At 27.2% G+C, this 13,616-nt stretch overlaps 2 protein-coding genes across 2 annotated transcripts in view; both read left to right on the top strand.

The window, feature by feature from the left end:
- Nucleotides 1–233: 233 nt before the first annotated feature.
- LOC126900074 (uncharacterized) overlaps nucleotides 234–13,616 on the top strand; it is a 28,172-nt gene continuing 14,789 nt past the window's right edge. Inside the window, exon 1 of the mRNA XM_050675515.1 lies at nucleotides 234–1,014. Coding sequence (XP_050531472.1) covers nucleotides 297–1,014 — 718 coding nt within the window. The 5' untranslated portion in view covers nucleotides 234–296. The remainder of the gene's footprint in view (nucleotides 1,015–13,616) is intronic.
- LOC126900078 (uncharacterized) lies at nucleotides 1,025–2,889 on the top strand. Its single transcript, XM_050675521.1, has 2 exons — nucleotides 1,025–1,788; nucleotides 2,652–2,889. The coding sequence occupies exons 1-2, from the start codon at nucleotides 1,368–1,370 to the stop codon at nucleotides 2,849–2,851; spliced, it is 621 nt and encodes a 206-aa protein (XP_050531478.1). The 5' UTR covers nucleotides 1,025–1,367; the 3' UTR covers nucleotides 2,852–2,889.

Raw genomic sequence — 13,616 nt, 5'->3', positions numbered from 1 at the left:
AAAAGAAGAAAGAAAAAATTTAAATTATTAAACAATAATCACATGAAATAACAAGACTAAAGGTGTATTAACTAAAACTAAAACTAAACAAAAATCAAATCATATTGTTTGAAATACAAAGTAAATCAATTAAAGCAAATAATATGTTATTTATAGGACAAAAATGTTATTGTAAGCAAATAAATTACTAAAATGAATTTACTATTATTTTTAGCATATTTATAAAACAATTGTTACCTTTTTAATGTTTTGTTAAAAATTCAATAAAATTTGTCAGTAGTTTAGTATACATCAAAATGATCATATTAAGACTTTTTATATGTGTTACTGTTTACACAAAATCTTCAATTTCCTTAGACCCATTAGAGTTGCATTGCAATTTCTCTAGACATTTATTTAATTACTTCAAGTACTGTGAGCAATATTTATTTAACTTTGAAAATACAATCTCTGAACATGAGTTAAAAATGTATGGAAGAGCTGTAAAATCTCATGGCGAAATTGTAATGATCATGTTAGATTCAATACGAGATATGGACGAAGAATATATGGCGGCGGATATTATGACAGTAAATTTATACTTGAACAACGTTTCAGGATCTATAAATATGATTGGTAGAGACAAAAATGGCAAATTTAATAGATCTAAAAACTCACAAAATTTACTTAATGGTTTTAAAATTCTACATCGTTCAATTGTAGAAAGATTGGAATATTTTTTAAATGAAAAGTGTTTAAATGTATTAGTTACAAATAATTTCATATCACTCACTAATTTTAAAAAACCAATAAAATATAGCTCAGAAGTCTTGCTTAATGAACTCGAGAAATTCAATAGTAAAATTATTACAAGTCTGAATGGATATTTAACTATGAGAGACATGTTTGGCGGAAAAGATAATGAAATACTAAATAATTATTGTAATATATTAAAGCATTTAGCAAAAACTTTCGAAAGAAAATCATATTATATTTTTAATCCTAAAAATGTCATGTTTTATGATTTCATGGAAGGTCGTGCACGTTTTTCAGAGTTAAACTATTTAAATGATTCCCAAGTAAAACAATATACTATACATAATAGTAATGAACAGCTAAATGATGTTTTAGACATTGTTCGATATATTCCGTTGAAAATAAAGAGTACTAATAATTATCAAATAAATTTATCCCATATATTTAGTTATATCAAGTTTGATTTTGACATTAAAAATTTACAAATATTTAATAAAATATTAAATACAGCCATAGTTCGTCCAATTTTAATAATTGTATGTTTTTACTTTTCACTGGTTAAAAAATTTGTTTTAATTCCTAATTTTCAAAATGAAAAATTAAAATACGTTTCGAAATATAAAATCATTGAAATGGGTCAACAAATTGTTGAAAATATGAAATGCTTTATGGATTTAAATTTATTTGGAGAAGGATATACAACTAGATTTAAGGATATGTTTAATAAAACGTATGAACTTATTTCATCCTACAAAGATCGTAATTATTTGTTTATAAGTAATGAAGCATTTTTAATATCAAAAATTTTTTATGGATACATAAGAAAAAGTATTATAATTTTTAATAATATTGAATTACGGAAAAAAAAAGTCACAGAAGACAATATATATGAAATATGTGATTTAGCTGCTAAAGAAGTAAATAAAATTGCATCATTTGTTTCAGCATTGAAAAGATATCAGTATTGTTTTGAGATTGCAAATAAATATTTTCATATAGGATATCTAGAAATGAGTTCATTTAAAATTATTTTCAAACAAAATATTCCATTTGGTAAGTTCATAAATACATAACCGGGATTTTATTTCTTTCTGTTTATTAAAATAATGTAAAGAATTTTGGCAATATTTTAATATAAATTAATACACTGTTATTATAGAAATATTACTATAAAGAGAATTATAATTTTTTTATATTCGGTGAACCGCATATATGAACAGCATTTTAATATATGAATGTATCTATGTATAGATTGTCCTTAAAATTTTTTTTTTACTTTTTTTAGTTACAAATATTCAGGGCAATCGGTTTATCATAAATCACTCGAATATTCGCAAAATAAATACAATGTTAGAAAAAAATAATGACATATCAGCTAATAATAAATTTTTAGAATCATAAACTAATCATTAAATTTATTTTTTTTATATGGCCATATACATATTTAACTAGCTTATAAAATAAAAGAATAATTAAATTAAGAAAATGACTGATCGATAACAACTTTTGAACCAGTACTTCGGAAATCATTCTCATTTTTGAACTTAGGCGGGAAATGTTTAGTGATAAAAATAGCATTACCAGTACAATTAATACATAAAAATGTTAAACCTCTGGTATTCTGATGCAAAATATCTTATCGATCATTCCTTTTCTTAATTATATAATTGTAGATTATATAATTTCTTATTCAATAAGCTAGTTAAATATTTATATTGTCATTTAAAAGAATATAGTGGACACCCTTATAAGGTATAAGGGAAGCAACTGAAAATCATTTTATAACAGATAAATAAATATACATATGTAATTAACCAAAGAAATGTTTAATTAAAGAGATAATTTTAATTATTTATTATGTATAGTGAAAATATGTGTTTATATATAAATATTATAATTTGAAATATTATTTTTAGAACAATTAGGAAATCATGAAAACTTATATAGATCAGTATATATTCCTGAAGTTAATACAAGTGATGTAAACAAATATAGTAGTCATAGCTTAAGTAATGAAAATGATGAGATGAATAATAATGAAAATAAAAATTTGAATGTCGAAATTCACACAATTTACACTCCTAAATATCTAATTGATTATTTGCTTTATGAGTAATTTAATAATGAATTTACAAATTGTAATGTGAATAAATCATAATAATTAATAATAAAAAAATTTATATTATTATTTTTTACTCTCTTATTATAATTTTATAATATTATAAGGTTTATCTAAGACTATCCTTCTAGATATAAAAGCTGAGAAAAACAATTTTAAAGTTTTTCATAAATTAAAATATTTTTTTTGTATATGTTATAAACTTTAGTAATTTAATTATTTTTATATTGAATATTTACAGAAGTAAATTGTTGATCTAAATCTTACAGAGTTACATCTTGTTTTTTAAAAAAGTCGGTCAATTTTTCAATAAGAAATGATTTAACACTTTTTGAAAAAAGTCTTGTAACCCAGGACGTCACGACCACTTTCTGCCGGAAGAAAATAATCTCTTGTAATGTTTTTGGCTGAAGTTTAATCTTGAGGTCCATAATGTCGATTCGCGGTTTTAAGTTTTATTTTACCAAATATAAATGAATTTTGCAGGTCATAATTTTCCAAGTCGTAAAATTTTTGAAAAATTCTGTTTTGAGACTCGGGAGAAAGCTAAGTGAAGTACATTTTATAGCAGCATTCATTTAGAGGAGAAAAAAATTTTTGGAGGAATAAGTTTTCCAGTTATACTAACATAATTTTCGTGCCATTCTTTTCCATTTCTTACTCTTATTCTAGTGTTTTCCTTTAATGTATAATCGTCTTGAACAGGGATAATTGTAGTATTTCCAGCGTTTTTTAGACTTTCAACATTCCCTTCCAAGTCTAAACAGTTAAACTCAGAACCATTGCACAATTCCCCAGAATCCTCCAAGACAGCGAGAAGATCCACAATCTCATTATCTAGCAAAAAAAAAATATATTTATTTATGCTAGCGTACTTAAGTATTTATTTATTCACTTATTTGCTACATTTCGTATAAAAGTAGAAAAATAAAAATAAAAAAATCATTAAAAAGGATACAGGTTAGGTTTTTTTTATTTTCATACTTATGTTAAATACAAAAAACGTTATAAACTTAGTTAAATTACATTTATTTTATTACAGAAATAAATATAGTTAAAAAAAACTGAAAAACACGCTTTTAAAGCATATCGAACTAAAAAGTTAAAAATCATTTTTAAAATAAGCTTAAAACAATAATGTACGAAAAATACTAGTATTATTGTGAAAAAAGCGCCTGGCGCTCAATATACTAGAATTATGGCACAAAGCACCCACGCTTTTTCTTACAATAATACTAGTATTTTTCGTTCATTATTGTTTTAAGCTTATTTTAAAAATTATTTTAAACTTTTTAGTTCAATATGCTTTAAAAACGTGTTTTTTAGTTTTATTAAACTATATTTTTTTTAAATAAATAGCTCGATATGTATGATTTTGGTTAAAATATTGTTAAGGACAGGGGCACTGAATATTATAGTGCGTACCCGAACCGGCTAAAAGCACTTAATACCTGTCAAACTGTGTTGTGTAATGCCGTGTAAATATAGTCACTTGTGGTGGGAGGGTTCGCCTGCACTAAACCAGTGATCCATGTTGTAAATAAATGTGTGTTTTTGTTTTTTCTGTTTAGAGAACTCTTAAATTAATTAATGTAGATTAAACTTGACTTCTGTACAATAATCTTTTAATAATTGTACGACTAGAGTGTAAATTTAGCTTATTAAAAATAACAGTAGTACGGGCATATTATTATTATACGTGAGGCATATACGGCGACGGCGCACAGTGGGGCAAATGACATCAAAGGTTATCTTATCGAATTATAATATACACCAATAAAGGAGTTCATACTACATTAGAAATCGGTTTCGTGCACGGGTTGTGGCTTAAATTGATTTAGTTACAGTAGTTATAATATAAGTCCGCAGTGTATTATAGAATAAAATTAAACAGTATAATATTATTTAAAATTTTAGTTTTTTTTCTATACCTTAGAGATTATTTGTTTATTTAATTAAATTTATCATGGAACCATTAGCAACAGATCAGTTACGTAACGTTTTATACATAAGTTTTACGGAGTTATACATAATATATACATAAATAACTAGTATTAATAATAACATATACGTCTCACAAAAATTATATTTAGTTTAAGTTCACTTCCAAGTCTTTCCAAGCTTTAAAAATTGCAAAATATAATACTCAATAGAGTATTCTATCACCTCGATAAAAAAAATGTTGCTCATATTTACCCCATTTCGTATTAATAGCTTCTGGCTGTGACGATGTATAGCAATTTTACGGGAAAAAAATATAAATTGCTTAATTTTTATTTCAGAAGGTGGTTGGGTGGTCTAGTATAACTAATTATTTAAAATATTTTTAGGAAATGTACAGTATTTCCATAAGAGAACCAGGCGTAGATCCAAGGGGGGCCAAGGGGCTATAGCCCACCCCTCCCCCAGGTTAAATGCTTCTATTAGATTTTTATCTTTAAATGGACAGAATAATCGTGGTCGTCCAGTAGTTGCATTTGAAAAGAGTAGTGAACGAAACAAACGGAAAAAAACTCAAGAACTGAGAAATAAGACGCCTGTTAATATGTTAAGTCATGCAACACAGATGAGCTTAAGGGCATCGGAACAAATTGAAGCAGCAAAATTACTGAAGGAAATAAATACATCCACTCCCACACGTGCAAGTAGATATAGAAAAGTATTTATGCAATCACAAGCACCTAAAAAACTATCGGGTGAAGATGCACTAGCTGTTATAGTAGATGCTAAGCTATCTCGACATCAGTACAATATTATTCGGATGAGTGCCCTTGATAAATTTCCATCATACAAAGTCGTACAAGAAAGTAAAAACAATGTTATCCGAAAACAAAAGATATACAAGTAACTTCTACATACGCAGAAGTTTATTTACAAGCATTACTTGATCACATAGTAGAACGATTATTTTTAGTGCAAAAGTCTGTTATTGACTTACTCCCAGAAAATGAATTGGATAAGTTTATTTTATATTCGAAATGGGGCTTTGATGGTAGCTCTGGACATAGTCCATATAAATAGGCTTTTTGTAGTCCTGGAGCCAGTGATTCGGCTGTATTTATTACAAGTTTAGTTCCACTTCGCTTGGTAAATGGTGACCAAATTATATGGCAAAATCCACGTCCTGCATCAACTAGATATTATAGGCCTATAAAAATTGAGTTTATAAAAGAATCTATGGAGACATCTATACCTAAGAAAGAAAAAGTTCAGAGTCAAATAAATAAGTTAATTAATAGTATTGGGACTTTTGATAATAAATCATTTATTGTAACTCACAATTTGATTTTATCAATGGTTGATGGAAAAATATGTAATGCACTAACAGATACGACATCAACACTTAAATGTTTCTTGTGTGGTGCAAAATCGAAAGAGTTTAATTTAATTGATGAAATGGTTAAACGAGAGGTAAAAACTGATAATTTATCTTTTGGGATATCAGTTTTACATGGGTGGATTCGTTTTTTTCGAATGTCTCCTCCATTTGTCTTACAAATTATCACTCAAGAAATGGCAAGCTAGGAAATGTGGAAAAAAATTGTTTCAGAAAACAAACTTAGAATCCAAAAAGAATTCAAAGAAAAATTAGGATTACTTGTAGATAAACCCAAACCAGGATTTGGAAATTTTAATGATGGTAACACAACTAGACGTTTTTTTCAAAATTCAGAAATTTCTGCTGAAATTACAAAATTAGACATAGAATTAATAAAAAAAAATACATATAGTAATGATAGTAGTAGCTAGTAGACACGAAATAAAAACAATGAGTTTTGAGAATACACGTATAAAACTGCAAAATATTTTGTTGAGAAGTATCCGTGGTACAATATGTCATCCACATTGCACAAGTTTTTATTCATGGGCCAGAGATAATTGAATCTGCTTTATTGCCAATAGGACAGTTGACTGAAGAAGTCCAAGAAGCACGAAATAAAGATTTTAAGAGATATCGGGAGCATAACTCAAGGAAATGTTGTCGTGAAATAACTAATTTAGATATATTAAATTTGTTTTTATTAAGTTCAGATCCAGTAATTTCAAGTAAAAGAAAATTGCCCAAGAAAAAAACACAGTTAATGCCAATTGAAGCACTTGCATTACTAAAATCACCAGATGTTCGGGTCTCTCTTCAATATGTCAAAGATAGTGATGATGATGATGATGATGATGATAACGATGAGGATGAGGATAATGATGAGGATGATGATGATGATAACAATGATTACGATGACGATAACTATAACTAATTTTAAAATTAAAACTTAAAATAATACATTTTTCTTTTATTAATAAATTGAATAGATATTTCTGTCAAAATGTCTTTAAAATAAATAAATACCTTATGTTAACATTATGTAAATAACTTTTTATGTTTAATAGACAAAAATAAAAATAATATTAATTTTAGGAATATATTTTTTGCTCTATGATTTAATGCCAACTTTTGAAGCTCGTTGCCCCACTGTGCGGCGGTAGGAATATATAAATGAATATTAACATATACGTATATATATAATCTTGTCTCAAGACCATAGACGACGGGATATGCGATAACATGTAGCGTGTGGAGAGTTACAAACAACAAACACACAACATACATGTGAAACTAAAATATGTGTGTTAAAAAGAACTTACCTTTTAATAACATGGTTCAATCGATGCAATTCTTTGAAATTAAAATTTCAATTGAAAAAATTAAGACGTATACTTTTACACTTATAAATATTAGTTATCCTATAAAAAAATTTACTAATTAAACAGCTGTTAAAAAAAAATCAAGGATGGTCCACTCGAACATTATAGAATTTTTATTATTTATTATCATTATTAAATTTTTTTAAAGCTTGGTCCGAATGGTTTTTTGGCGCTATCTATTAGAATTTTTAAAAAACAATTTATATTGATACACGCATCACTAGATAGCAGTAGATTAGGATGATTGCAATCATTTTCTCAAAAATGAAATAAAATGTAGGATTGTCCGTTCTGGCTCTGAGCGTAGGGTGGTCCTTATTTTTCGAATTTCGAAATTTCTTTCGGGACACCCCTCCATTTTTTTCTTTAGTATAAAAAAATAATATTCTGAAAATTTAAAATCATTTGGAAAAATTTTAAACGAGGTGTACAGCATTTTAAGGTTTTGACCTCGAATTTTCGAAGAATATTCTATAAAACGATAAAAAAAAACTTATATTAGAGATTTTCAAGTGATTTTTTCAATAAAAGTCAAGATACAAAAAAAAAAGGATTGACCTTATTATAACTTAAAGTTAACATTAAAAAAAAGAAAAAAAAATTTATGTGAAATTTCAAACTTAAATGACTTTCTAAAAATGGTGCTTTTTTTGAGAAAATTGGCGTTTTTAAGCTAACCTAAAACCATTAAGAAGTTATTATTTTATAGTGATTTTCAAATGTGGTATTGTATAGTATATAATCTATGTTTAAACTAAATTTCAAATATTTAAAACAATTTTCTTGGGATTTAGAGGCCTACATAGTTAGAAATGTTATAAAAAGACACGTATTCTAGGTGCATTATCTCTGTTGCGGGACCTAATTTCAAAAAATTTTTTTTTTAATTTTTTAGTTATATATCTGTTTATACACCATAAAAATTTGAAGTTTGAGAAAAAAGTTTAACATGTAAAATTTAGCATTAGAAAATCAGTAAAAATCCGTTCAAAATCATGTAATTTAATGATAGTGTTTTGTTGTTTTCAAACCATGTTTTTGTAATTTTTTTTTATATTACTGTGTATGTAATGTATTACAATACAATGTAACTATTATATATTATAATTATTATATATAAACTTTTCTGTGAGAATTGTGTATAGGTTTTATAGGTTATATTGTGGATATTTTAGCTTCGATGCGAAGCTGAGAAGGTATTAATTTTACTATGATGTGTTTTTTTTTTGTGTCTGTTACCACTTTTCTCAGCTTTCACCGAACGGATTTTTTTTAACGATACGTCAAAAGATCACAAATCGTATCTAGTTGAAGACATTACCCTCAAAAATTGAAAATATTTTCCTCGTTCCCCGTAAATGGGGGAAACCCCCCAAAAAATTACAAATTTAAAAATCGCATATTTTTCAAAATTTCACATAAATTTTTATTTTTTTTTTATTTTTAATGTTAACTTTAAGTTATAATAAGGTCAATCCTAAAATTTTAAGTCGATTGAGTTAATATTGAATAATCTGTGTGTTTTTAACGTTCTGGCTATTTTTAACATTTTTTACATTGAAATAGCCATCAAAATCGGGTCATAAAAAAAAAAAATTGTTTTAATCTAATTATAGCATTAATAATAACCTTGAAAATTTAAGAAAAATATGAGGTGGTCGTGCAACCACTTCTGGATGATTTGGCATGGATTGACCCAGTAGCTTGCTGTACTACATAGAATAAAATTCGACTTGAATGATGAAAATTTTAAAATATTTCATTTAACATATCATAGTTATAGGTAAACCTCTACAATTATAGATTTTAGACTAATACAACACAAGATAAGATAAACATTTATCGATCTTGTCTATGATTAAATGCGAAAATGGTCATGTGTTGATTGAATATTATAAAACTAAAATTGATTTAAAGAAAAGTCACTCGTGATACTAAAGAAATATTATAAATAATCAAATAATTAAATTTAAAAAAAAAACAAAAAGATATATAAAATTAAAGATAAACAAATTTAGTAGAGCAACATTTTTTTTTTTTAATTTAAAACTATTTTTAAATTTTATTTCATTTTTTTTATGATTTATTTCAACTAATACTAGTTCAGTGCTATAAAATTCAACTTAATAACTTAATTAATTTATATTCAAGACAGTATAAACATTTGAAAAGGTTATAATGGAGCGTTGAAACTATTAAAGTAACGAAGTATAAAAAATAAGCTGTTTAATTATTTTTAAATTACCAATATATTGTTATCGCATGTAAAAAATTCAATACATTTTTAAAAATAATATATCAAAATATTTGTCTTTAAATAAGGTTTTTTTTTGTATCTTGACTTTTATTGAAAAAATCACTTGAAAATCTGTAATATAAGTTTTTTTTTATCGTTTTATAGAATATTCTTCGAAAATTCGAGGTCAAAACCTTAAAATGCTGTGCGCCTCGATTAACATTTTTCCAAATGATTATAAATTTTCAGAATATTATTTTTTTATACTAAAGAAAAAAATGGAGGGGTGTCCCGAAAGAAATTTCGAAATTCGAAAAAATAAGGACCACCCTACTCTGAGCGCCTGAATTAATTTTAAAAATATTTATTTTGATTTAGCTAATCAATATAATAATTTTATAAATTTGATATTGATTTAATGTATCTAATGAAATTAAATTAAAACAATAATATCGATATTTTTTTTCAATTCCTATATGCAGTAATAAATTAATACTTTTACGCAATGCTTGCCATAAACAATTAATAAATTAAAGTTGGGTTAAATTATTTTATTTAATGTATATTTATAATTTATGTTAACTTAATTTCGTTTAAGTTGTTCTTTAGTATGAAATTGATAAGCAATAGTTATTTTTAAGGAAAAATTAAAAAAAAAATTGTTTTATATTTAATAATTAAATTGTTCACAGATGAATCAATAAAATAAAGTCTTTATTCTAATTTATTCTAATTCCTCTCTTATAATAAAATTAGAATAATAAATCAAAACAAATTCTTTTCATATATAAACAAAGTGTACACAAAAAGACAGCCAACAACAACACGGGGTTGTGACTGAAAGTAGTTCCAGATTAGAATTTGACAGAGGCGAACTGAACTTTGGAAGGATTTCAGTGCTTTTTATAGTATGTGATGGTGCCCCCAATCTAGAGATATTGTTGTCAGCGCTTTTAGTGATCTTAATTAATTTATTGTTTTTAATTATACAAGGTCTGTAAATTAAGTAATGAGATTGATCTTTTTTTATTAAAAAAAAAATTACAATCCTATGTTGTCACCTTCAAAATAACTTCCTTCTGAAGCCATATAGCACTGTAGACGTTTTTTCCACTCTTCATAGCAGTGCTCGAACTCCGATACAGAAATACCCTTGAGCTGGTCGGTTACAGCTGTTTGAATATTTTCAGCTGTCTTAAAATGAGTTCCCTTGAGGTGATTTTTCAACTTTGGGAAGAGAAAAAAATCACAAGGACTCAAGTCAGGCGAATATTGAGGCTGAGGCATCACAGGAATGTTTTTATTGGCCATAAACTCATTGATTGAAATAGATGTGTGATAAGGGGCATTATCGTGATACAACACCTAGTTGTTTTTGATGTTTGATCTCACACGAATGACCATTTTCCGAAGTTTTTCAAGAAATTCTCGGTAAAAAAATTGATTAACCGATTGGCCTTGAGGTAGAAATTCTTTGTGGACGATTCTGTGGATATCGAAAAAACAAATCAGCATGCATTTGATCTTCGATTTTGCCATCCTTTCTTTTTTAGGCCTTGGAGTGGTAGAAGTGTGCCACTCCATGCTCTGGCGCTTGATTTCTGGGTCGTACTCAAATATTCATGACTCGTCATCAGTAATGACACGTTCCAAAATAATGGGGGTCATTTTAAAGTCAAGGCACCTTTCCTTCCTGATGTTCTTCTGGTCTTGCAAAATGTTTTTCGGAATCATTTTTGCGCAGATTTTTCTCATCCCCAATTCATTGGTCAAAATTTGATGAATGGTAGTGTGAGTCAAATTTAACTTTTCCCTAATCATTCTGACTGCCAACCGACGATCTGAACACACAAGATCCCGGATTCTGTCGACATTTTCATCGGTTCTTGAAGATGTAGGCCTTCCGCTTTGTGGTTCATCTTCAATCGACTCTCTTCCTTCTGAAAATGCCTTAAACCACCGAAAAACCTGCGCTCTTGATAAAACACTATCTCCGTAATTCTGCTGAAGTATAGCAAGTGTTTCCATTGCACTGTACCCAAGTCTAAAACAAAACCTGATAGCACACCGTTGCTTGAAATTGATTTCACTCATTTTTAGAACAAAATAGAAAAAATCGTTTCACAAAAAAAATCTCTATGCACAACCAAATGACCTTGCTAAAGGCGAATCACATGTTCCTCTGTCGCCTCTCCAAGCATAGTGCTTCTAGTGCTGCTAGATCAAACGCAACGTTGCCAGTCTCATTACTTAATTTACAGACCTCGTACATTACTTGATTATTATATTAAGATAATGTTCGTGCCGCAGACTAGGGCGACACTGTGTAAAGCTATCACATTTCATGTTGTCTTTTTTGTGATAAAAGACTGATATTTTTTATGGTTATAGAACTACATGTGATATTGGAAGAAATATGTTCTTCTGAACAATCCTTTTATGTGGATTTTATTTTGTTCTAAGCCGATTGTGGTCTACTCAGATATATGAAGAAAGAAGAAATATGTTCTTCTGAACAATCCTTTTGTGGATATTTTGTTCTCAGCCAATTGTGGTTGCTCATTTTGTCAGGATATGTGTACCTCACAGCAACATCATCTCAAGTAAAAATTGCTAAATTAAATAAAAGAAGTTAAACCATAAATTTGTTCCTCATCCACTTATGCATAAGTATTTATTGATGTAAATAACTTGTTCTTTTCTATTGGCAAGTTATAATAAATATATTATATCTATATTTATATACATTTATAATGTGTGTGAATTGAGATTTAAGTCATTTAATATATTCCTTGAGAAATTAAATAAAAATGTTGTTAAATGTTTACTAATTGTTAAGATTATGTATAGTTTAATGTTATAATAATATATTTTTTATTGACATTCATCTTTCATTATAGGAAAAATAAATCATTCATTGTTTTATCAGAATATAATTATTGTTATTCATCTCAAATGAAAATTTGTTTGTGTTCTTTTACCAGTTAAGGCCTTGTGAGCCCAGTAGCCCTTTCAGATAATATAATAAACAATGGATAAATTGATATATATACATATATATATATATATGTAAATAATAGGTAATTGTGTTGAACAGTGTACATTATGATAAATGAATATTTGTTTGTTTACAAGTAATATAAAATACAGATTATAAATTTTTCATTGAGAAGTGTAAGATGCGTAATGCAAAGCATTGGGCATATTACGATATGATAAAAAAAAGAACGATATGGAATGTCCAAGAAGACATAAATGATATATGGGATAGATCTGTTAGTTTTGTAAATAATACTGCAAAGGAGATTGTTGGTGAGTAGAATGTCAGAAAACCTGGTGGTGGGATGACAATGTTCAGAAAATCATAGTGGTAAGAGAAAGCAGTTCATAGTATGACAAAAGAGCAAAAGGAGAGAAGGTTGGATGGAGTATAAACGCTTGTGTAGAGAAGCCAAGTGTAAGGTAAGTAAGGCAATGTTTAAGAGGAACAAAGGAAGATGGAAAGTCTATAGATTTTCAAAAGTAAGAGAAAAACATTCTAAAGATAATTCACTATTCAAGATGTATACAAGTTGTTTGAGCAACTCGTTATTTAAATAATAACAATAGAGTGGACTGTATTTCTAGATTTTATTTTATTATAATGAAAAATTATTTATAGTAACAATTATTAGGTCGCGAAACGGTCCAGCAATGTTACCGGCGCAGCGTATAACGAGCAACTAACCGATCCCACCATTATCACAAACGATAATCGTATACTAAACACAAGTGATGATAAGAAAGTGCTAACTAGTGATGATGATATGAAAAAAGGTGGAAAGA

This window comes from Daktulosphaira vitifoliae, unplaced genomic scaffold (genome assembly GCF_025091365.1).
Source record: "Daktulosphaira vitifoliae isolate Bord-2020 unplaced genomic scaffold, ASM2509136v1 Scaffold_2, whole genome shotgun sequence".
Taxonomy (NCBI): Eukaryota; Metazoa; Arthropoda; class Insecta; order Hemiptera; family Phylloxeridae; genus Daktulosphaira; species Daktulosphaira vitifoliae.
Note: the sequence above shows the minus strand (reverse complement) of the source record. Positions and strands in the feature narration are given on the sequence as shown.

Bases quoted from the DNA above. Each gene is read 5' to 3' on its own strand.
- LOC126900078 (XM_050675521.1), top strand. From the start codon at position 1,368: ATGGGTCAACAAATTGTTGAAAATATGAAATGCTTTATGGATTTAAAT. The intron at 1,789-2,651 runs GTAAGTTCATAA...TATTATTTTTAG, and splicing joins CAAACAAAATATTCCATTTG to AACAATTAGGAAATCATGAA.